The 23,084-nt window shown below is 45.9% G+C and overlaps 1 protein-coding gene across 6 annotated transcripts in view; it reads right to left on the reverse strand.

Annotated features, from left to right (window-relative positions):
* Positions 1–23,084, reverse strand: part of WDR59 (WD repeat domain 59) — a 49,245-nt gene that overhangs the window by 21,458 nt on the left and 4,703 nt on the right. For all 6 annotated transcript variants that reach the window (XM_048316639.1, XM_048316643.1, XM_048316642.1 and 3 more), the window contains exons 3-16: positions 21,543–21,678; positions 18,309–18,394; positions 17,320–17,400; positions 15,240–15,277; positions 13,227–13,315; positions 12,644–12,760; positions 11,600–11,677; positions 10,694–10,850; positions 8,904–8,983; positions 6,606–6,738; positions 3,406–3,530; positions 2,364–2,528; positions 1,693–1,788; positions 124–280 (exon numbers count right to left, since the gene is read on the reverse strand). In XM_048316639.1, coding sequence (XP_048172596.1) covers positions 124–280; positions 1,693–1,788; positions 2,364–2,528; positions 3,406–3,530; positions 6,606–6,738; positions 8,904–8,983; positions 10,694–10,850; positions 11,600–11,677; positions 12,644–12,760; positions 13,227–13,315; positions 15,240–15,277; positions 17,320–17,400; positions 18,309–18,394; positions 21,543–21,678 — 1,538 coding nt within the window. The remainder of the gene's footprint in view (positions 1–123; positions 281–1,692; positions 1,789–2,363; positions 2,529–3,405; positions 3,531–6,605; positions 6,739–8,903; positions 8,984–10,693; positions 10,851–11,599; positions 11,678–12,643; positions 12,761–13,226; positions 13,316–15,239; positions 15,278–17,319; positions 17,401–18,308; positions 18,395–21,542; positions 21,679–23,084) is intronic.

Below are 23,084 nucleotides of genomic sequence, written 5' to 3' on the forward strand. Positions count from 1 at the left end.
ATTCCTTACTCCTTGCATGGCAGTGACCAAAGCCTCATCTTGTTCAGAGGCAAGTGTTCCCCAGAACATTTAAAAGGACCATTCCCCAGGTAGCTGTCTTAATGTATCAGTGACAGGGCTGACCTGCACCACAGAACCTGGCTCCAGAGGTCCGTGGAAATGGGATGTTAGAGTCCTGGTAGGAGCCATAGGCATTGGAGACCCGGGCGAACGTGGGCAAGGGGGGTGTTACGGAGTTGGACAAAGCGTAGGGATTGCTGGACGTGCTGTCCTCTTGGTTCTGAAACAGAAGTTACCCAAGGTCACACTCCTGCTGCCAGAGGAGAGAAATCCAGCCGGAGCACCAGACATGGCAGTGCCAAGCAGCCTCACAGGAGGTGCTCATCCTTTGAGCCACAGCAGACCAAGCTCAGAGCAGTTACTACCTTAACTGCAAAGGCACTTGCAGGCACATTTGCCTTTGAAGAAAAAGCTGCTCTGGCTGCTTGTCCAGAGATTTCTCTCCCACCATAACTATGTAGAAATGCAGAGCTTAACTTGGGGAGAAACAAGAGGAAACTCTACAGAAAAATCTGACCTTCAACTCTGGATATGACTCTCAAGACAGCAAGCTGAGCTGAACATGATACCTCAGTGGTGCGCAAAATCTCCTTGAGTGGGAATACCACACAACTGTGGGGTGTCAAATGCAGGTTGGGAGTCTTCAAGTGAGGAAGGCAGGTGGTGTAAATTACCGGGGGGACCTCAGGCCTATCTATAGGAATTTTGACAGAAATCTATTTGGATAAAGAATACTACAGCTTTGGTCTAAAGGAATTCTTTGAAAGCAGTGGTGCATTGAATCATCAGATTTCCATACAGAGCAGAGAAAGTTCCCACTCTTACAATATTACTGCTAAAACCAAGCAGAATTAAGCCCTTACATGTAAAAAAAAAAAAAAAAATTCCCAGCCCTTTATTTGTGATTAATAAACAAAACCTCTCAGAAAAGAAACTTGAGGAGACTCTCCAGTCTTTTCCTGAATGCTAAAAAACACCCACTCCAGTACACTTCACCCACACAAAGACCTAATACCTGACACCGGGATGCTGAGTAGGTATCACAGATCTCTCAGTTAAGAGCAGAGTGTGGCTTGGATTTTTCTGCAGTATCATCCCTACAAAACCTCAGCACAAGGCTGCAGAAAAAACCCAGATTTTCACAGTTTGGGGGTTTTATTCAGGGAAGAAAAGAAAAACCCTAGAATAGGACTAGGAGGATCTTTGACTAAAACTGAGGAGGTAAAGACATCTGCCACTACCTTTCAGAATGAATCCATCAACAACCTGATGCATCTTATCTTCTCTCACAGATGACAACCATGCCCTGGCAGTCAGTGAAATATATTCTGAGATGGGAGGATACCATGCACCACTAAGATGCTCCAATCTCCAGTCACTCCTGGTAACCTGGATATCAGAGTTCCCCAAAGCAGCAAAACTTCAGGGCCTCATTTGTGGAAAACAAAACACATCTAATCATCCACCCAGCTCTCTTCAACATTAACCAGAAGTGCTCACACAAACATAATGGCCAGTCACAGGGGTCTATTTACACATCTAATGAGGCCAGACTCTCACTGCAGAGTCAGAAGTGTGGGGCATGGGAAAAGACAACAAACTAGGGCAGAAAGCCCACGGAGTTCTCCATACCACGACAGACTCCAGCCAGGACACCAGCTGACGCAGGCAAGGCTCCAGGCAGCTCTGGTTCCGCTTCACTTTCTGCAGGGAGGTGTCTTTCAGTATCTGGAATACAAGATGCAACTTGAATTATGGCTGCCTCCCCACTTTGCCCACATCCTTTTTGTCTGCAGAACAGCTTAGATGCCAGGACCTGAACAGGCCACAGACATCCTCTAACATTCACTGGAGCCACTGGTGTGCTGTCTGCTCTGAGGAGTGGCTGGTCTGAATTAGCAGGGCCTGTGTAAAAAAAAAATCCCCTCATTTTTAAATAAGCTTGTGTAGTAGAGCAGGAAGCAACATCCGAGCTCAAAAACAGTATCATTCTGCAGCTGGATGCTTAGCTGGTCATTTTGTCTATTATTGGGTTGATGGCAACTACATGAGGAGCAGGATGTTAGGGATCCTCAGGCAATACACATCACACTGGAACACAGCAGCAATGAAGAAGCAGTGGAAAAAGGCAAACACTGGGCTGCAACATCAACAAAAACCTCATCCTATAGGTTTCACAATTTATCTGTTCAGCATGACCTGTGGTATGTCTTCAGCAAAGTCTGATGTTCGGTTATGTGTCAGTAAAATCCAGACACCAAGTAGCCACCATTTGTACATTTATAAAGACACTCTATACACACCTTCAGCAGCTTTGCCTTCATGGAAGCTGTGATGGAGGTTGGGTTGATGAACTGGAAGGACGGTGCAGCATTATTGGGATACTGGACAGGGAACATCACCAGCATCCTGACTCTGTGGTTGCCGCAGTGCACTGACACCGTACAGCTGCGACTCACTGCATCCATCTGTGAGGAAAAGCAATTGCTCTCTAGTTAGATCTCCCAGGACTTCCCAACTTACAGCGGCTTAAATTTATGCTGAGGGACTGATTCCTCTGCACATAAGACAAAATCATGCTGTTCTCAAGGGCAGGGAACACCGTGACAGCAAAAAGCCCCAGGCAGATGGGGACAGACTCACGCCCACCAGCAGACCAATATTCCAGAATCCCAGCATCTGGAGATCATGGCCAGCCCAGGTAGCACCAAGAAAGGGGCTCTGCTCCCAACAGCCACTGCACCCCAGCCCACTTCACTTGGCCATGGAAAGCTCCAGGCCCAGTGCAGCAGTAACAGGCACCTTCTATGATCCTGCTCCAAGGTCTCAGAAAACTACATCTGCATCGTGCCATGAGCTGTGAAACCACCAGGGTGGGGAAAGGAGACAGGCAGCTGCCTCGAATCTCCCAGCCCAGTTCAATGCTGTGCCTCCAGTCAGCTTCCACGCAGAGAGGAGAGTTTGGAGTGCAAGGGAGAGGCCAAAACTGAGGGACAGAGTTCAGGATAGGGAGTGCTCAGCAGACTGGATTCAGAAACAGTTGAAATGAGATCAACTGCATGGAACAAGTCACCTTCCACTCTCCAGTCTAGGCAGAAAGGAAAACACCATCCAGCCTTCTCAAGATCAGCCAGTATACTTACTCTGCTGAAACATTTCTCTCACACCAGTGTCTGGGATTATCCTCTTTCTTACTACCCCTGGCCAAGAGGATCTCTACAGCTCAAAATAAAACTTATTTACAGACAGCAGTCACTGCAGCAAAGAAGGTTCCTCTCTAAAGGCTCCAATAAGCCAGCCTGCCCACATCCCCTCCTAACAAGCCAGCAAAAGCAAACTCTGTACCTCCACATTGACATTTCGGATCTGCACATTGATCAGTGAAAACTCCTGCTGCAGTGTTTGAGGCAGCCCCAGTTGGTCCGTTTTCTTTCCCACCAGGGGGTCATTCAGGAAATCTTCTTTTAAGGCTGACAGGAAAGATGGAAAACAGGTTGAGACAAGCCATAACAGGCAGAGTTTTTCACATGATGTCAGGAGGCAGCCAAGGCAGCAGGTTTTCCTCTGCTCTTCTGACACATGGAGGTATGAGTTTTACCTGGCAAAGACCTGTGAGCTGGAGGGTCTCAGCTGTTGTTTAGACGCAAGTTTCTGACCCTTCTCTTCAAAAAACCAAACCTGTCTGCACACAGCGCTCCCAGGAAGGTTACAGAACCTGCCTGTACCCTGTACAGTCCTAAATGGTCCTTCTCTTCTCATGTGAGACCCTTTTTCCTCCCTACACAGTGCTGCCAGAGTCACGACCGGCTGAAGTGGAGCGTCTCAGCTCAGCAGGAAAGAACTGCAGCCAAAGCAGTCTCCAGGAGGAGCTCTGGTCTTTGGGACTAACACTCCACCACTCCTGACTCTCAGAGAAAGCTTCCAAAGAATAACAATGCTTTGGGAGAGAGCAGGGAGTATTTCTGGTCCTAATAGAAGCCTAATTCATTTGTAACAGCCATTTTCATTTAATGTTGCAAAGCACTCTAGTGCTTTAACAGCCTTTAAAGACTCATCAAAATACTGGGTCTAACTCTCCAATTCCAACAGTTTTCAGGAGGACAACAACCCCTGAAGGCCAGAACACATTTAAACAGCCAGACAAGCGCTGCAGGACACAAAGAATTACAGTTAAGATAACAAACTTCACTGAGTTTTGGAAGAATTGGTCTCTGCCTGTGGTTGTGCCTGGCTTTTGCCTCATTTCTTGCTATTTCTTTACCTCTACTGGGGCATTTTGCTGTGGCACCACTTCTTAAGAAGGCTAAATCTTTTTTTTTTATGATGGTTCCAAGGACAGAAGGGAAGTCCTGATTTTTCAGCTGTCATTTTCACACTTGCAATATCAAATTGCACAGACTATTCCTAGCGAAAAAACACCCAAAAAACCAAATGAAAAGAAATGCAAAAAGTTGACCTTTTACAGGCATTCACCAAGAAGTTACTGACTTTGCTGTTGGGACAAATATCTGGTATTACCACTGCCCAATGGCTTGCTGGATTTGGTTAAGTAGGATGCTTAGCCAATCATTCTTGTTTGCAATTTTATTACAGTGCTTAGATACATTCCAGAAAAGGGAGCCGAAAAGGAGATTAAAGGAAGATCAGTGGCTCTCAGGAAAGATAATTATTTCTAGCTCAAGACAGCATGTAGCTTACTGAAAAGCCATCTCTGAGGTTCCCAGTATGGGCAGTACCCTCCCTTTGTCTTCTCCTCCCATTCCCTTCCAATTAGTTTTTAATCCTCCAAAGCCACGCATTTGTACAGATTCCTAAAGCTCCTCTATAAGCAGCAGGGAGAGCTTGCACAGCGAAGGCACAGCTGGGGCTCTCTCATTCACCTGCAGAGTGCTGTTCTCTTCAAAGATCCCCCAAAGTGCTTTACTAATATAACATGAAGGCTTTGTCTGCAGCTTAAATGCAGCCACCCCCAGGGTGAAACATCAAGAGTCCACAATACCTTTTGGCTAGAAAGAACTGAAATTCCTACCTAGGGATTTGCTTGTACATTAATCCTGCAGTTGTGTTATTTGCAGCAAAATCTACCCTACTACAGAAAAGCCGTATCATTCCCTTTGGCCACAAGGAAAACCATACCAGTCTGAACCAAAGAAGAAACCACAGAGAAACCAGACCCACACAGAAACCACATGGGATGTATGGATGTGCCTCATCAGGGACTGTGAAAGAGTTCACTCTCTCCTGTGGAAAAAAGAGAGATCAGGCAGCCAGAATGCTCCCAGCTGGAGCAAGAGAGGTTGTGCTGCCCCAGAAGTACTGCTCATAGTGAGCACAGGTAGCTGGGGCTTTTTCTATCATCTTCTAAAACCCTGACATAGACAGAAGTTCTGATGTCTTTCAGAAACTTGTTCTGTTACCACACAGGACAGGAGGCAGAGAGGAACTTCACTGGCGACTGCTGAGCAGGAAACTTCCAGTAAGGAAGAGATGCTTTCACTAAGGGACCTCACAACTGCTCCTTTATTCAAAGGACAGACATTAAACCACTTCTCCCCTTCTCTGCAGTTTATTGGCAAGCAAAGGGAGAATCAAATTGCTTCCCCATAAACCCATCACGTGGGGATCCATTTGTGGCATGGCTACAGCACAGAAAGGAGCTGTGAATTTAAACCCAAACTGGCATAAAGGCATTGGTGCATCCAATTCTTCTTCCTCAGGGTAGCTGTAGAAATCTCTTTAGATACCTTTTTTCCATGCACATCACCACCATGTGATGCTATAACCTCTTCTATTCTTGTACTTACACTGTTCAAACACTAACTCTGAATGTTTAACCTGGCCAGAGCCTTAACCACACAAACCCTCCTTCACGTTCCTTCCTTGCATGCCTTCTTTTCTGTAGGGACAAACAAACACTTTCTGTCAAAGTCTCTCCCATCCACCCCTCAGTATCTCAGAAGCCAGAGATACTATCCCTCCCGCTCTGCTCTGCCAGCCTTCAGCCACCTCTCATCAATACATGACCAAAAATGCATGACCTGTCTCTGTATCTACTTCTGGTGAAGATACCAGCAAACACCTCCTGGTTAGATCAGTTCACACAGGGACCCCAGCAGAAGTGTTTAGGTACCAGGTGTGATGTAAGCAGCTTGTGTCAGAGTGCCTTACTCACACACTCCCTCTTCTGTGGGCTCATATCTCGGCTTAAACTAATCTATCTTCTTAAAAGGCAGAACTTACTTCTGATTGCCTTACTTTTGGCAACAAGCCACAACTACAACCTAAAGAGAATGCAGTTAAATTAAAATCATGACAAGGAAGAGCTTCATTTTACAGCTAGAATCATTGTGTTAAAAGAGAAAATACTTGGGAGGACCATCCTGAGGAACCCCTAGTGCTTTTCCTCTGCCCTGATGAGGAATCCATTAACCTTTGAAACAACAGCAGGTTGCGCTTTGCCTGTGATGTTTTCTTATGCCAAAATGTATCTTCTTCCCAACACAAAGATGCTGGCATTTGAGGTTCCACAAGCCATCACTTCTCACCTTCCTCATCCCCATGTCCAGAGTTATGCTGGGGCTCTGCATCCTGAGGGTGAAGGGTCTTGTCTGGCTCTGGCAGATGAGAAATCCCATCGATGAGGTCCTCGACTCCATCCAGGATATCATTAGCACAGAGCTGAAAAGAACAAACACACCCACATGCTGCACAACAGAATCCAAGCTGTGGGAAGAGCCACCACTAAACAACTCACTTCTCCAGACAGATGGATTTGCAAGGTAGGTCTGTCCACGCAACAGTCATGACTAAGACTGCATTGTTCCTGTGACAAAGACAGGTGATCATCCACTTTCCAGCACCTTCAACTATGTCACCTCAGACAGCCTGACCAAATCTCCTGCTCACTTAAAAAGCCACTTAATTGACAGGGCCAGTCTAAGTAATAGAGGTTTACCTTTAGTCAAAATTAAAACTGATATGACTTTAATTCCTTGAATTAATTTGTTAAAACTAGTTTAGTTTTTTAGATCAAATTTAATAGTAGCACAGTTTCTGTATTTGATATTTACACTCCAGTAGGATCTAGAGACCCAGGTGCATACGTGGGGCCCTATTGTTCTAGGTCCTGTATCAAAATGAGACTGTAAAACCCTGGATTTTAAGTTCAGCACAGGAAAACTGGGAAGATGAAGGGAAGAGAAAGGGTAAGGGTGTGATGTAGCAAATTACATCATTGGTCACCAGCAACATGCCATCATGTGTGTAGTTTGATCCAGACAAAGACAAGGACAAAAGAGCAGGAGCCAGCAGAGGAAAAATAAAAGGAAAAATAAAGGCTCTGACATGAATGAACTATTGATTTAAAGACAAGAAAGAAATCAAATGTTCACAAATATATCAGGTAGGAGTAAAGGGTCATTTTTCACAGAGAAAGTTTGTTACAGACCTGCAGGACTCCTGCAGGATCTGTGCTGGGACACATGCTTCTCAAGATATTCATTAAAAACCTGGAATAGGAGGTGAATAGCGAAATGACCAGGTTTGCTGACGCCACCAAGTTTTTCAGGGCAGTAACAAGTGTGGCTGATGGCAAACAATCACAGAAGGACCTTACCAGAGTAACTGTATTAAAAGATGAACTTTGGCTCAGGTAAATATAAAGCAACACACATTGGGAAAAAATGGCAAGTTCAAGCTGAGGGGACAACATGTAGAAGCCAGACTAAGCTGATGACTTCATGGAATTATGCCAAACAATTTAAAAACTAAACTGAGCACTGAGAATTCTTTGGAAAGAACAAAGCTCAGATCCCCATCCCCAAAGGTATATAGTAGAACTGAAAAAGGGTCGTGAAAGGCAAAAGGACAATCAAAGAGAATTCTAGTACAAAGGACAAATTAAATCAAGATCTCTTGACTTGAAAAAGGAGGCAGCTGAGAAGGGATATGATGGAGGGCTACACAATCATCAGTAACACAGAGAATATGGCTCATTTCATCTTCAATGGTACGAAATTAGGTGGCAAAATAAACAAATGAGCTGGTTTTCCACACAACATGCAGAAAACCCTTGAAACTCCCTGTTGCTAAGATGTTTAAGGTGACAAAAATGTACACAGGTCCAAGAAAAGACAGAACAAATCTGTGGAAGTGAAACTCATCAAGCTCTACCAAATACAAAGGCGCCAGACTCAATGAGCCTCTAAGCTGCAAACTGCAGGAGGCTGACAGGGCATTTGAGAGAAACATCACTCCATGCCTGCCTCATTCTTATCCCCTCCCAAGACATCAGCTGAAGATGTGACAGGGCCATGTGGCTCACTGTGGCCATATGAACCTCTGGTATGAGCCAGCACAGCTGTTCTAGTAATTGCATCAGAATCTGTAACTGCTGCAGATCCACACACTCACACCACCCACCCCAGGCTTAGAGGCAATGGACACAAGGTGAGGGAGAGGAGGGCACAGTCCCTACATTTACCTGGCACCTAAACAGCCAAGAAATACAGCCTTGCAGCCATGGACATGGCATTTTAGAGGCAATGCAGGCAGCAACTGCCCTCTACCTTCCCCAAACAAAATTCTGCATTTAATGTTAGACAACAAAGCAGCTTCACACAGCCACAGAAACTTTTGAGACACAGGCTCAAAAGAGAAGCCCCGTCATAGGTCTCCCTGGGGATGTTTTGGGGCTGGAGCAGAAGAGGAAAGTGAAGCAGCAGCTGGCTGCTGTGTCTGCAGCTCTAGGATATCAGAGGAGTGACTGTGAGTGCAAGGAAGGGGAGGTGAAGGCAGCCTGTAAGAAAACTGCCTACTGTTAAAGAGCCAGAGTGCTCATGTACCCTCTGCAGCTGAGAGTCAATCCGCCACATCCGCAGGGTCTGATCCCGGGACCACGTAACCAGCTGGTAATCTTTAGAGCCTAAAGAGGACAGAAACAATTAGAGACCCTGCTGGAAAACAGAGACTATCTCAGCCCTGTGTTTAGTGCAAACAGATTCAAACAAGCCAGCAGGCACATCCAATGGATAAGGCACTAAACTGAAAGGCAGAGCAAGTTCTTTTCTACTTGGGATTGACCCAGGTACATCAGCTTTGTGCCTCCCCACACCACAGTTACCACACCCCTAAACAGGCTGTGATTTACAAGCCAAAAGCACAAAGTATAATGAATGTGGCACAAGTTTTCCAACCAGGAATGAACAAGATCCACAACAATATTTATTTAAATAGAAGAAATAGTATTGTAAAAATAAATGTTTCTAAACTATAACTGTAAAGTGAAAATGTATTTCAGTTCATCAAATCTGTTTCAAAAAGTAGATGTTTTAAAACATTTCTAAGCTAAGAGAAAGTGGTTCTGCCCTTCCTCTTTTTGCTTCTGAAAGAGTTGGGTGATGCCAAGTTCAGGTTGTAAGGAAATAGATCTAACCACATACTATCTATCAGGCAGAGGTACACAGACCTATTTATGTCCATGTTTAGGTCTTGTGATACAGTTTTAAGTTTCCCTTGTTAAACAGCTGCTATGCTTAGGAATTTGCTGCTGCACAGCTGCTTCCTACACCCCTCTGCTGAGGCATAGGGGCTGTCTAAATACAGCACAACGGACTCTGTGGAAGGAAATTTGTGCTATCTTGGTTGTCTCCACACTGAAGCAGACTTAGAATGTTTGTGTGATTGATTTACGTTGCTTGAGACAAGCAAGACATCCAGTCTCGGGTATGTATCTATTAACTCAGCTAAGAAAACCAACTGTAGCTCAAGCCTGTTTCAGTGTTCATTCACAAACTGTCTTAGACTGTGCCTCCAGATCCTAACATAGTTCTCCACTGCTCTCCTCTTTTTGAAAGAGGAAAATCAAGGTATGGAGAAGGAGGTGACTTAACTGAATGGCCCCAGCAGCTGGTGGCCAAGGGCTGGACCAGCAGTTTTACACAGCACTGCAAAGCTGTAGCACAAGTGACACCAAAGCCAGACATGCACATTCTGGCAGTGGCAGCCAAGGTGCTGGAAACAAAGCTGTGCTCTGTGTGGTTATGCAACCTCTGGTATGGAATCTCCTATTCTTAGCTGCTTACACTAGAAAATTTAGTCAGCACTGAACTCTAGCAGCAGACTCTCTATCCCATGTTATTCCTCCCTTGCCTTGTCCAGCAAACAAGTAAGGTGAGCTTGCTGGGTCTGCGGTCTGGGATATGCTGGAGGCAGCTGATCCAGGCCATGATATGAGGGGTTGACTGGTTAGCCTGCAGCTCTGAGCAGAGGCAGGGTGCCTGCACTCATGCACCTATCTTAATAATTTGCACAGTTTATTCTGAAAGATTCATTTAAAAAGAGACTCCCAGGAGAGTGGAAGCAATGAGAGTCACCACTGACCCACTCAGCATTTGTAGATTTGCTTTGTTAGCATGGAAACAAGGCAATGCTTCCGTGGGCACTGCCATAAAACCAGTACAGAACAGCTGTAGTTTGAGGTGGGCAGTGGGGGCAGGATGGTGAGCAGGAGCTACTCCAAAGAAAGGCAAGAGTCAAACAGCAACAGCATTGCAACCAGAAGCCAGGTCTCCACACCCCTGGTTAGCTGACAGCCACAGCGCAGGGAAGAGAGCACATTCAGCCCTGAACTCACCTTCTTTCTGCTTCCTCCACTGAAATTCCAGCACCACATCATCATGTCCCACGAAAGTGTGGACAGGCGTGTTCAGGTCAAAGACATTCCAGAGGAGGAGACTGTTTTCCCGACGGAGTTGGGGGACCATCACCGTCACCAGCCCATTGCTGAAAGGCTTGAGAGAGAAGCATCCTTCCAGTTAGCCAGGGAGAGTTATGTTCCCATCCTGCTATTACACTCTCATTTTTCCCTTTTCCCACTAACACAAATGCAAAGGTTTTAAATGAGCTCAGCACAAAACAGAATCAGGCCAAAAACTGGGTAGGGCCAAGGCAATTGCTGTGCAAAAACACTGTGTTTCAAGGGGTAAGATGTAGTACACTGAGATACTCAATGCAGCTTACTTAAGATGAGTAACTTCTTTTGCTGCTTCCTCACTTTTCAGCAGTGAGGCTGGAGGGATTTCACCAGACTTTTCACTGGAGATCCTTACTGCAATCTGCCTGGAGCTGCAAGAACTGCTACCTGGAGACTGAGCCCCAGCAGCTCCTCAGGGTCACAGTGCTCAGAGGAACATGGAACCCAATCCTACACCCCTTGCTGTCAGGACAGGGAAAGGCGATCAAAGATTCAAGGCACAGCACTGGCTTCAGGCCACATTCAGATCTCTGGGGAAGAAAACAGTTATGACTGATGTAAGGAGCCTTAGCTTCACATAGGTGGGTGCTTGCTCCTTCTCCTGAATGCCCCCACTATGGATGCTGCTTTTCTAGGTCTTTTAGGCACCAAGAGGGATTTTTAAAATCAACTTAATAATGTCCACAAGTAGAACTGGTGAGAAGCCCTTGGGCGGTTCTTTATTTAATGCCTCTTTGTGCATTCTTCTCAGAGCACAAGTGGAGCTGGTGGGAGTTTCTCACTCACCGTGTATCTTGCCTTCCAGACAGGAACCTGGCAGGGAAGGATATTGAGGTATTTCCGAGGCTGACGGTAATCCCAGAACTTAAAAAAAAAAACAACAAACCAAGAGAAAGGCAAGCAAAGGCAGGAGTCAGCTGGCTATACTTTCAGGCTGTAGTTTTCCACATGGCTTGCAGATAGAACAGACCAAAAAGCATGCCAGGGTGCCCACAGCATCATTAGTAATCCCATTCATTAACAGCAGAGACGGCCCCAAAGGACAAATACCAAGCTATCAGCGTCTGGCAGCATCCCTTAGAAAATGAGTGACTTGGGGTCATATTCACAGTGATCATAGCTTGAGTAATTAGAGCAGGGAGACAGGCAGCCTGCTTGGGCTTTCAGAGCTACAAGGTACCCTGCAGGCTGCCAGCCAGTGTGCCAGTCCAGGCTGGAGGCAGGCCCACCCTGCTGTTACTGCTAATTTTCTAATGAAGAATCTAACCTTTTGCTTTGCTAGAATACACATGAATTGCATTCGCCTCAGAGCTTAGCTCAATGTGAATGAACTCCATTTGGCTGACATACAAAGCATGCTATTTCCCCTCAAGTAAGAGGCCCTGCACAGCAGTGCTTGTGGCAGTCTCTTATTGATAATCCTGCTCAATATGAGTTTGGAAACTCCAGGGGCTGAAGTATGTCTCCCCTCAAGTTGCTGTAATCAGCTTGAGGCTGGCAACACTGCATTTCGGGGAAAAAGGCTCTTCTGGCATTTGTGGTCTGCTCCTTTCTGGCAAGCAACAGGCAGAGGCAGTTGTTTTCAGCTTCAATACTGCCCTGATCACCACAGATATGTGGCAAACATATGTGCACCCATTCTTCAATGACCTCTCGGCCTGTTCTGAAAGTGCAGTCCTGGCTCAACACACCAGGTGGCCAGAAACCAAACAATGAAGATCCAGATCTTGCCAATGCCAAAGCACTCCCCCAAACTTCAGCAGCAGCAGCAGGGGATCTGCTCCACCATCCTTCCACCTCCCTAGCATGAATTGCAGAAGCAACACTTACCCTGACAGAGTTGTCCTGGCTGGAAGTGGCCAGTGTATACTCATTGTCAGGATGCCAGTCCAGACCATGGATTTTGGAGAGATGAGCTGCCAAATACTCCACTGCAGTGCTGGGCTTCTGCAAGGAGAGACATTGTCCTTTTCAGCGCAGGACTCCTGAAATTTGGTCTAGTTCTTTGGCATAAAAAGAGACACTGTAACAAGGGCAAGACAGTTAGAACAACCACCCCTGCTGGGGAACAGCAAATAGCTCAGCAAAAGTAGTTGAAGAAAAAATCGTTTAAAGGTGTGGCAACTTCCAGTCACCAAGCGCACCTAACCCTAAACCATGCTTTATACTGTTTAACAGTTAAGTACTATGAGATCAAAAGGAAAATGTTAATGGGCACAGTTTCTGAGGAAGGAAGCTACCTACATACTCTCTTCAGGCTCTTGGACTCCCAATTCTCTCTAATTTAAACTGACCCATGAGAGAGATTTGGGATAAAGTAGTACATTTCCTCAGTATTTATCTGTCACCAGAGGAATGTCTGTATTGGGTAGGTGGGAATATGTACAGACTGCTCAAAAAGCCCTCAGCTTACCCTTTTGTCCCATATTCGGACATCCCCATCGTGGCTTGTTGCTAAACAGTTGGCATTTTTCTTGTTCCATTTCACCTGGGAAGCTCCAGCTGCAGCACAAACACAGCAGTCCAAAACAAGCAATTAAAGAGAAAACAGCACAGTAGTCCCATGGCCAGGGCCAAGAGCTGCTCTTAGCCCAGGAAAGGCAGTTCAGAGGAAGGATATCCCAGAAGCCATCATAAATGACGGCATGAAAATTATTAACTCCTGATTCCTCAGTGTATCATTTGTATCCTCAGGACAGCAAAGCAAGTGTTCCAGCTGCATACCTAGAGATCTTTATCACATCTTCTAGCCAGGGGCTTTACCTGATTAAAATACTCATGTCCATTAGCTCCAATGGAGCAACTTCCTCCAGACCAGAAATGTAGATTCATCACCTCCTTCCCAAATCCCCTCTCTTTTTATTCAAGTTACTTCCAGGTGCTTAGGGCCTGTTTCATCTCCCCACCACCCTACATACTATCAGCTGCTACACAGGCAACTAATGCCATTGATCTATGATTAAAATACAGGTGTAGGAGAAGGCTGCTGTGCAGGTGACCTTGGGCGTGGCCAGCTGGAGGTGGACTCACTGGGTGGACCAGAAGGCCCATCTGTCAAAATACACCACAGAAGTCAAAGACATGAATGACAGTGTAAAGAAACTGGATGATGGTCCAGATATGACTTATATGTGATATCATGAGGGACTCAAGTCAAATCAGAAGATGGGTGGTTATTTCTATGAAGAAACAAAGCACAGCTTCAGTTAATGTGGATTATTCAGGTATTGTAAGCATAATGCATCTGTTCATCCTTATTCTGCCAGTATTTTCAAACCTTTTGAGCTATCAGAAAGGTGAGATCCATGAGAAAGCTAAACAGATCTCGCCTGCTGCTATTCCCCACCTCCACTACCCACCTCCTGCTGCATGGTGAGCAGATTCATCCTGACAACCTGGCAAAAAGCTATTTCGGGGGATAAAAAGCTGCAAATAGACTGCCAGTTGATTGACTTGATCCACTCACTGAAGGGTACACAAATGTCTGGACCAGCATTAAACAGCATCAGGCACAGGAGGAAAGAAGGAAGCAAGGAAGCTTTCTGGGGAGCAGGCTGCTGGGCTGGCTCAGCCGTGAAACCTCACCCCAGACACCAGAACCGACCACTGCTTCTCTCTGACTCAGTAAGGTTTTTGTATTTCTGTGACAGAGAGCTTTGCTGGCTGGGAGGGGACTGGGAGCTGCTGCAGATGTGTAGCCTAAGGAGATGTAAGCAGCAGAGCATAAGAGTTACACATCGTGAGGACAGCTCCAGTACTGGGGACAGTAACTCAGTGAAAGGACGTTTTGCTCATCATCTGTGCCCAGTGCCAGCTCCAGCCGGTGAGGACGGACACGCAGCACCTGCCAGGGCGTGGTATTGCAGGGGCTGGACACTCACCCTGCCAGCAGCCAGGACAAGAGCACAGCCCAAAGACAGCACCTTGTGTGCTACTTGAACGTTGCAGGTGCTGCAGGGAAGTGGATACAGCCAGCTGCTGTGCCCAACCCTCAGTGAGCAAGGGGACAGGCTGGCACAGGGCTGCCTGAGGTGTGGTTCAGTTCCTCAACTGATCCAATCAAACATAAAAGGATGTGAGGAAATTACAGACAGACAATCCAGGAAAAGCAGTGCAGCAGGGTGGTTAAGCACAGAGGAAGCTCCATGTAGCTGTTCACCAATGTCAGGACAGCAAGTTCAAGGACCATAACTGCCCTCCATGCCTGGGAACCTCAAGGGGCTCCACATCTCTTCTGAATTCTGCTTCTCTAAAAGGAGTTGTGAACAGGAGCCTCTCAGGCTGCTCCTACATGCGACAATCACACATGGTGGCACTTCTGTACTTTGCCATGCCTGGCCTTGGAGCATGAAGGGAGGGAGGAGTAACAGTAGGGGCATGCAACAATAACATTGTTTACTGCCGATGTCATACACATCAGACTTACCAACTGCAGAGAGCGAGACTGTGGGCTTCCTGGTGTCTCTGAAATACAATGTGGCCACTGTGAGTACACACAGCATAGTCCAACCTTCCCAGTGAGCTCCCTGCTATTCTGGTACTAATGTTATTGCTGCCTTCAGACCTAAGGTACCTTCTGCTTACCAAAATACACCAGCATTAAATGGAATAAAGGTGACCAGCTGGAGGACAACAGCCATCCTGGAAGTGTTCAGGACCAGGCTGGATGAGGCTTGGAGCAACCTGGTCTACTGGAAGGTGTCCCTGCACTTGGCAGAGGGATGGAACTAGATCTTTAAGGTCCCTTCCAAACCAAACTATTCTATGATCCTTGCCACCACATGCAGCAGGAAGTTTAGGACAGAGGCCAGAGCTGGACGGGACTAGAGAGAAGAGAAACATACACAAAGTGTGGCATATTGCAACTGGGTAGGCAAGGAAACAGGGCTCACAAATTGTTGCTGCAGGAAGCAACAAAACAGCCTTTCCAAGGAGGATTAAAGGAACAAACAGAGCTGTGGAAACACTCGACAAAAGCCACTGATGCATTTGTCGAGCCTTTGCAGATCCTGATTTAAAGCAGATGGAGCAGTTACTACAGAGCAAAAACTTCATGTCTAGCATATAATAACAAAATTAGTAGGAAATCAGCCCAGCTGTGTGCAGTCTAAATTCTGTCTGTCTACAAACCAAATTCCACAGCAGCAGGAACCGGTGTGGCACCACGACAACTCCTAGAAGCCAGGGCACAGATCAAGGTAATAATTTAATTCCCGGCCTGGCTCCTCAGGAATTCACCTGCTCTTTATGAAAAGTGCCAGTGAAAATAAGGAATATTGTCTTCAGCTTTTTCTGTTTGCTGAAAAGCAGAGCATTTTCTGGAATGGACCGCACCTCTTCCTCTAAGAGTTTCTGCCTAATCAAAAAGTCATTTTGTATGAAAAATTAAGTGGGGAATTTCCAGCTGCCCTTACTGCAGGACTACCTCCCTAGGGTGTCATTAGAGACAGTCACTTCAGCAGGATGTTAATTTGCTGGAGGCTAGCAGCACCAGGACCTCAGTGCCACAACAAGCTCAGAGCCTTTCCTAGCACAAGTGGGATGTAGACACTTTCAGAGACTGCCTAAGGAAGCATTTCTGGGCAAGTGACACAGGCAGGCACAAAACAATGGAAGGGCACAACAGAGTTAAAGGAGGACTTCTGATAACAACCTTCAGAGAACTCTATTTTTTCTGCTTGGTGATAAAATAGTATCACAGGAAAACAACCAGCAGTTATTGTATCTCTATGTCTTTTAATTACACAATAATAATATATTGTCATTCTGAAGCACCATTTGACCAAGGATCTAAGTGGTTGTTCACAGGAGCTAAGCAAGCCTCCAAGTAGCCTGGTGCAGGGGGGTTATATAATTCTCCTCCTATTATAACTGAGTAAGGGAGGCAGAGAGAAACAAAGTGATTTGCTGGGGCTGATAAAGAGTTATTGTACAGCCAGCAAGAGAACCCAGAAGTCCCAGTGCCAGCTCCTTGCTTCTCAGGTGTAAAATATGGGCTTAAATTTGGACATATAGTTGGAACTATCTGCTGAAAATACTCATGGCAGAAAGCAGCACCAGGAAACAAGGGAAGGTACAAACAGGAAAACCTTCCTGAATACCATTGTCAGTCTTCCCACCACTGAGGGAGAACCAGCAATAACCACTGAATTTAGCAGAAAATGACTACAGGACCATGAAATGGTGCTCATTAATCCAGCTAAAAAAACCCAACAGGTTGAGGAACACCCTTGGGCTCCAAGAAAAGCCTGCAAATCTAAAGTGGGCAGGGAGTGAAGCCAGACAGTTATAGCTTAACTGTACCACTCTACTGCCCATCACTGACTCTGAATTGGCTTGAAAATAGGGGAGCAGAAGTCATCTTGGAGACAATGGGAAGTAGCTGAAGCCCTTGCAAGTACAGCTAAAGAGCAGCACCCATCAGGGTGTGCGTTGCCCTGCAAGCTTATAATTATGGAAAGGAGTCCAGTGATTTCCCCAAAATGCAGAAACATACTGATTCTTACTTGATGTCCCAAATGTAGATGTATGTGTCCACTGAACTGGTGACCAGTAGATCTGGCTCAAACACTGCCCAGTCCAGGTCACTGCAAATGCAAAATCATAGTAGATCAGTAAAGAAAAGCACACACAGAGTTTGCATCAACTTCTCAGAAGCCGCCAGTACATTTTCCAATAAATTCACAGCAACTCCATGACATCTACTGAAACTTTTAAAGTAAAAAGCAAGATCTTAATAATTTCTCTAAGTAAATTCCAAGAAGCAATGAAATGCTTCTAAGTAAATTCCAGTGAAGCATCCTCCTAGCCCTGAACTTTACAGCTACCGTGCGTGTGCTCTTTCCCCTCCAGGCAAAGGGACACTGTCTCAAAGAGTTCTCAGTAACCACACATCCTTGGCATCTACTCCTCACTCTGCGATGCCTCCCTGTTGGGTACACCAAGTGCACCTGGGACACAAACAGTCTCCAGTCAGCCCAAACAACTGTCATTTCAAGGGCTGCAAATACTTTCCACAGTCAGGAGCTTGAGTAAAAACAGTCCTTCAACTGCATTTCCAACCCAGCATTGAAATACGACCTTAAAACATCAGGCAAAAATCTCCCCTGCACCATTGTAACACTCTCTAAACTTGGTCTTTGGGATTACCTGCTTTAATTAAGCTGCTATCACACAGAAACACAGCTGGGATTCAATTTAATAAACATGCTGCTATCTGTTTCCCAGACAATGGCTGCTGCTCTTTACAAGGATGGCAGCCTAAGGCAATGACACTCAAGCCATCAAGGGCTAAGGTGATATATTGGGGGAGCCATGAGAGGGTGAGCTGCTTCACACATGACATCATCACCAAATGGGAAGGCAGTCCAGTCTAGAGAAGTGAGTAAAGACAGGCTCAGACAGTGCCTGACGGGGCCAGGACCGAAACATTCCGCTTCTATGAAACGATGCATCATTTTCCACTCAGCAGCCCACAGCATTGCTTGTTCCTCACCTGATCACACGTGTGTGTCCTTGCAGAGATGTGCAGACTTCCCCATTACCTTCCTTCCACTTATACAGGTCAACGCGCTGGTTGCTCTGCAATTAGATGGAAGAAAAGAGAGACAGTCTCAGGCCAACAAGGCAGTACAGGGATCTGTGTGTTAGGACCAGGTTTCCTTCACTTTGAACAACACTCAGTTAACAATGAGTCATGCTGTGATTAGCAAAGTCCTTGCCCAGAGCAGGAGAGCAAAGATGAAATAGAGGCTGCAAGGACTTTCAAAAGCTTACACTTTAATTATACCCACTAAAAATTGGAGATAAACTAGAATGAGAGGAAAAAAAGCCACATTGCAAAATGTTTCCACAAAATTATGTTCTCAGAGCCTTTATTTCCTAACAACATGCTGTAACTGCAGGCAACAGGCAGATAAATTCTCTCTGCAGGAATACCCTGCCCGTCTGTTAGATTCACAACTGGAGTTTTTGGTGAGGGGGATGATGGATTACCTCTGGTCGTCCTCGGCTCTCTCTCAATTCCGTTCTGGGATGATCAGGGCCATTGCCAAACACAAACAATACAGTCTAATGGCTTCAAGGTCACCTCCTCAAGTGTACTCCCCCCATCCCTGCCAGCCCAGAAGAAAAACTTTAAGTGTTTATCACTAACTGTAAAAAACAAAGGCTAACCAGATGTATCAATGACAACATTACTTAGGGTTCCTTCACTCATTCCAGGAATATGCAGCCACACACGAAGTTACTTGAAACTAGTTATTGTGCTGCAAGTTCATGTTCTGTCTCAATCAAGGTTCACTTCAGGCCAGGCCAACTCTAATCTTTCTGGGGCAGGAATTGCCTTTGTGAGTGCATAGAGTGCCAAGCACAGTGGATCATGACTGGAAATTCATGCTGATTTTTCAAAACGAGAAAGAACATAACCTTAAAATGTTATTTTCATTATTTCCTCATTTTCAGACTTTTAGGCAGATGAGGGAAAAGATAAGAGACTTCACAGAAACACACAATTGTTGAGGTTGGAAAAGACCTCTAAGATCACAGAGTCCAACTGTTACCTTGCAATTTTTGTGGCAGGTTTTTTTTGTGGTGGTGGATTTTCTTCCTACCCCAAAGCTGCTTCATGTGAATTTCAACTTGCAGATAGATAAAACGTTACAGCCTTCTCTGAAATGGAAGGTCTCGTCCCTGCTCAGCAATAATATATGGCATTTCTCTAACTGCTCACAGCAGGGCTGCACAAGAGCTTAGGGCAAAAACCAACTCTTTGCATGTTTCTCATTGACAGAAGTATTTAAGGGGTAGAGTGAAATTACCCCATGGGCTTATCCAGTACTGCAGAGACAAGATACAAGATAACCATCACCAGAGAGACTGCTCCTCTCAACAGGAGCATTTTCTAAAAAACTGTGATTGTACTAAGTATCAGTATTCACTTCCAATAATTTCATCACCCCCTTGTTCAAGAATCTGTGGCCATACAAAAGAAAAAACAAGGACCTAGGATTGAAAACAACAGCATTCCTGAAACAACAGCTTCGGAGTCCCCAGAAACATGCATGAGCCAGAGGGCAGACACAGCCAAGCACAGCAAAAGGATTTGCTCCAGCTCTTCTGGAAAGAAGCTAAACACAAGGACAGATTCCCCTCTGCCTGCACCACTTCCAATTAACAGGACTGCAAACCAGGCAAGGCTGCTGGCAAACAGGATGGCTGCCTTTTACACTCCTTTTCCATCCACAGGGATGAAGAGGGATAAGACCCTCGGGCTGTCTACAACACAGTGAAATGGCTGAAAAGGTGGTGGTTTTCACCCAAACTGAAAAAGCTGCCTTATCTCATCTTGGGGAATTCCTCAACCAGTGTGTGTCAGCAACTATCTTCAAATCCCCAGAGCATCATAGCATCTTTGTTTATAAACAGAAGCAGCAAGGTTTGATGCCAGCTACACCTGGTTTCAGTCTGAAACAAGATGGGTTCCTGTGTCCACTCAGAGCAGCAAGAGGCAGGAGTGCTCAGATGGGCAAGATGGGCACAGCTCCCCTTTGCAGCACGGTCCTGCTCAGATCAGCATGAACTCATCGCTGGATATTGTCTTCAGAGTGTGTTTGAAAAGAAGCTTTCCCACTCCACTTGTGGCCTGCCCAGTGCATTTCCTTACTTGGTTTTGATTTCCACAAACTGTACACAGAAGTGGCACTGAAGGACACCTTTTCGCCAGTTTTACTAACTCTCACTCAGAAGCAGACTGCTGCTGAAGGCACCTTTAAGATGTCAGTCATGTGCCAGAGCAGGGAAGAGAGAGGCTGGGGAATGTTAGAGAACAAACAGGTAGAGGCTCCCAGCTGACAGCACCAGTCCACTTTTAAAACTGCCTTTAATTAAAATCCTAGCCAATCCAGGACGCAAAAGGAATAAAAATCCTAAGAAATCACCTTCAACTAGGTGTTTTCTCAAAAAAAAATAGATGAAATCTCTCCATCTCTAGCTAGCTCAGGACTCTCAGGCTATAAAATCAGACACAACACAGCAGAAAAGGCAGCTCACCCAGAAAACAGTCCGCACCTGGCTGGTGCCAATTGCCACGGTGCTGTGGGTGACGGCTGAGAGATCCACCAGCAGAGCTCAGGGCTCTGGGTGAACAAGCTGCAGAGCATGACAGACCAAGCATAGAGCAGAGCCAAAAACTGCACTCAGTCTCACACGGTCATTACTGCTTCTTCAGCCCAACTCACTGCCTCATGGAACTCCTCACTGATCCAGTCCATGCCCAGCTGCAAATCCCAATTGTTACAGCACTGAGCTAGTATTGACCTGTGCTATTTACAGGCTTCCTGGTGCACCACAGCTGAGCAGCAAGGCAGGGAGGTGAAAACAAAACAGCACAGAACAAGACATTCAAGAAGTGCACAAATCTCAAAACGGAAATCAGAAAGAGAGCACTTCCCTCCAGAAAAGGACCATTTGGATGCTTGATTTCTTTGCCAAAGTATTTTGTAAATGACACGCAAGCAAAACTACATTCAACCCTGACTGCCCAATAACTGAGAGCCATCAAGCCAAACACCTCGCTGGCAGTAAATCAGTTAGGCCTTGATCTTGTAATGTGACTTGCAGAAGCATGTCTGTACCAGCTCCACACAGCCTTCCAGCTCTGCAGAGGCTCACCCATGAAAGAAAGACCAGGGAAGACGATGAGTTACAGCTTTTAAATGAGTGAACTTACCGAAGCTGCAAAGTAGTAGGCGTAGCTGTCGTGGGGGTTCCACTGCACCGCCCCAATGTCCCACTTGCTCTGCCGGGAGATCTTTCGATGACCCTCATTTGGTGCATCCAGGTTAACGATGTAGAGGAAACGGCGGCTGCAAGACACACAGACACAAAGGGGCTGCATCTCACAGGACTGATCTCAAACCCCCAAGCTCACACAGAGCTCACAGCCTTGTGTCTAGAGGCACAAGACTCAAAAGAGAAGCATTTCACAAGACAAGTGAAGACAGTATTCCTGAAAATGCTACATTTGACTACATACTTCAAAATTGACTTAAAAAAAAAAAAACAACACAGCCCCCCAACAAAGACAAGACACGGTGAAAGTAGAAAAGGCCTGCAAATGTAATAGATAGCTCACACCACAGGAAAACCCAGATAACTTGGATACAAAAGGAAGTGCTGGAAAATGGTGCAAACATATTCAAATAGGCTTTGCTGACCTAATGCTGCTGCTGCAGCAAAGTGCCACAGGCCTGGGAGTGCAATGCAACAGCTTCAGCCTGGATAGGTTGCTCTGAGTAAGAGTTAATGAGCCTTGACAAAGATGATTCTATGTGGGTGCTTCTTTCCACACCAGTCTGAGGGCTTGGTTCCACCAACAGTACAAGAACACCTGCACAGAGCTGATGCTCAGCTGCAGCAGCTTGTTAACGTGGGTGGACACAGTCCTGCACAGATTCGGTTCCATTACCTACCTGAGCTAACTCTATATGCAGCAGAAATAATTCTGCATGATGGCAAACCTGAGCTCATACATCCTGCTGGATGTGGCCAACTCCCCACAAAGCAAGGTATCCTGTGTGATTCATCTTACAAGCAAGAGACACTGCCCAGAAATAATTGTGAGCCAGCTGAACCCTATGGAAGACCAGCATCAAAACATGTTGAACCCTACATAATTAACCACATGAGCATCATCTTTCAGCTGCATAGTGACCATACAGCTGCTCTGAGCACTGGCCAACCCTCCTGTTATTCCTGTGCAGAGCTGCCAGACTAAGAGTTTGCACAGAAGCAAGCACCCCTCCGAGTTGTACCAAAGGACTTGGTTACTTGAAGGCTGACCAAAGATCAGCTACACTCACATGATTCTGAAATTAACATCCTAATTGGTGTGGCAATTGTGTCACTGAGAGTGGGACAGGAATAGCTGTTAGTACTGAAAGGCAGGAGCTGGAAAGGCCCTGCCAAGCTGGTTGAAGACTTGCCCTGGAGGTGGATACATAAGACCAAGCTCTCCTTGGAGCTTGGGCAACTTGGGAGTCTGTGGCACTGACTGCTCTTTGTATTATCCCACACTGAACCTGCAGAGAAGCACGTCAGAGAGCCCCATGGGCATACTTGGGGCAAATTTTGTTAGAAAATAATCTAATCTGTATTTCAGCACAATCCAAATAGGACTTCATGATGTTCCACCTCCCATATGGGGTTTTGGGAAGGAATTTACCAGGAAAGCCACAACAGTATTTTACTGTGCTCTTGTTGCTGTCTCTCC

The sequence above is a fragment of the Corvus hawaiiensis genome, chromosome 12 (assembly GCF_020740725.1).
Source record: "Corvus hawaiiensis isolate bCorHaw1 chromosome 12, bCorHaw1.pri.cur, whole genome shotgun sequence".
NCBI lineage: Eukaryota > Metazoa > Chordata > Aves > Passeriformes > Corvidae > Corvus > Corvus hawaiiensis.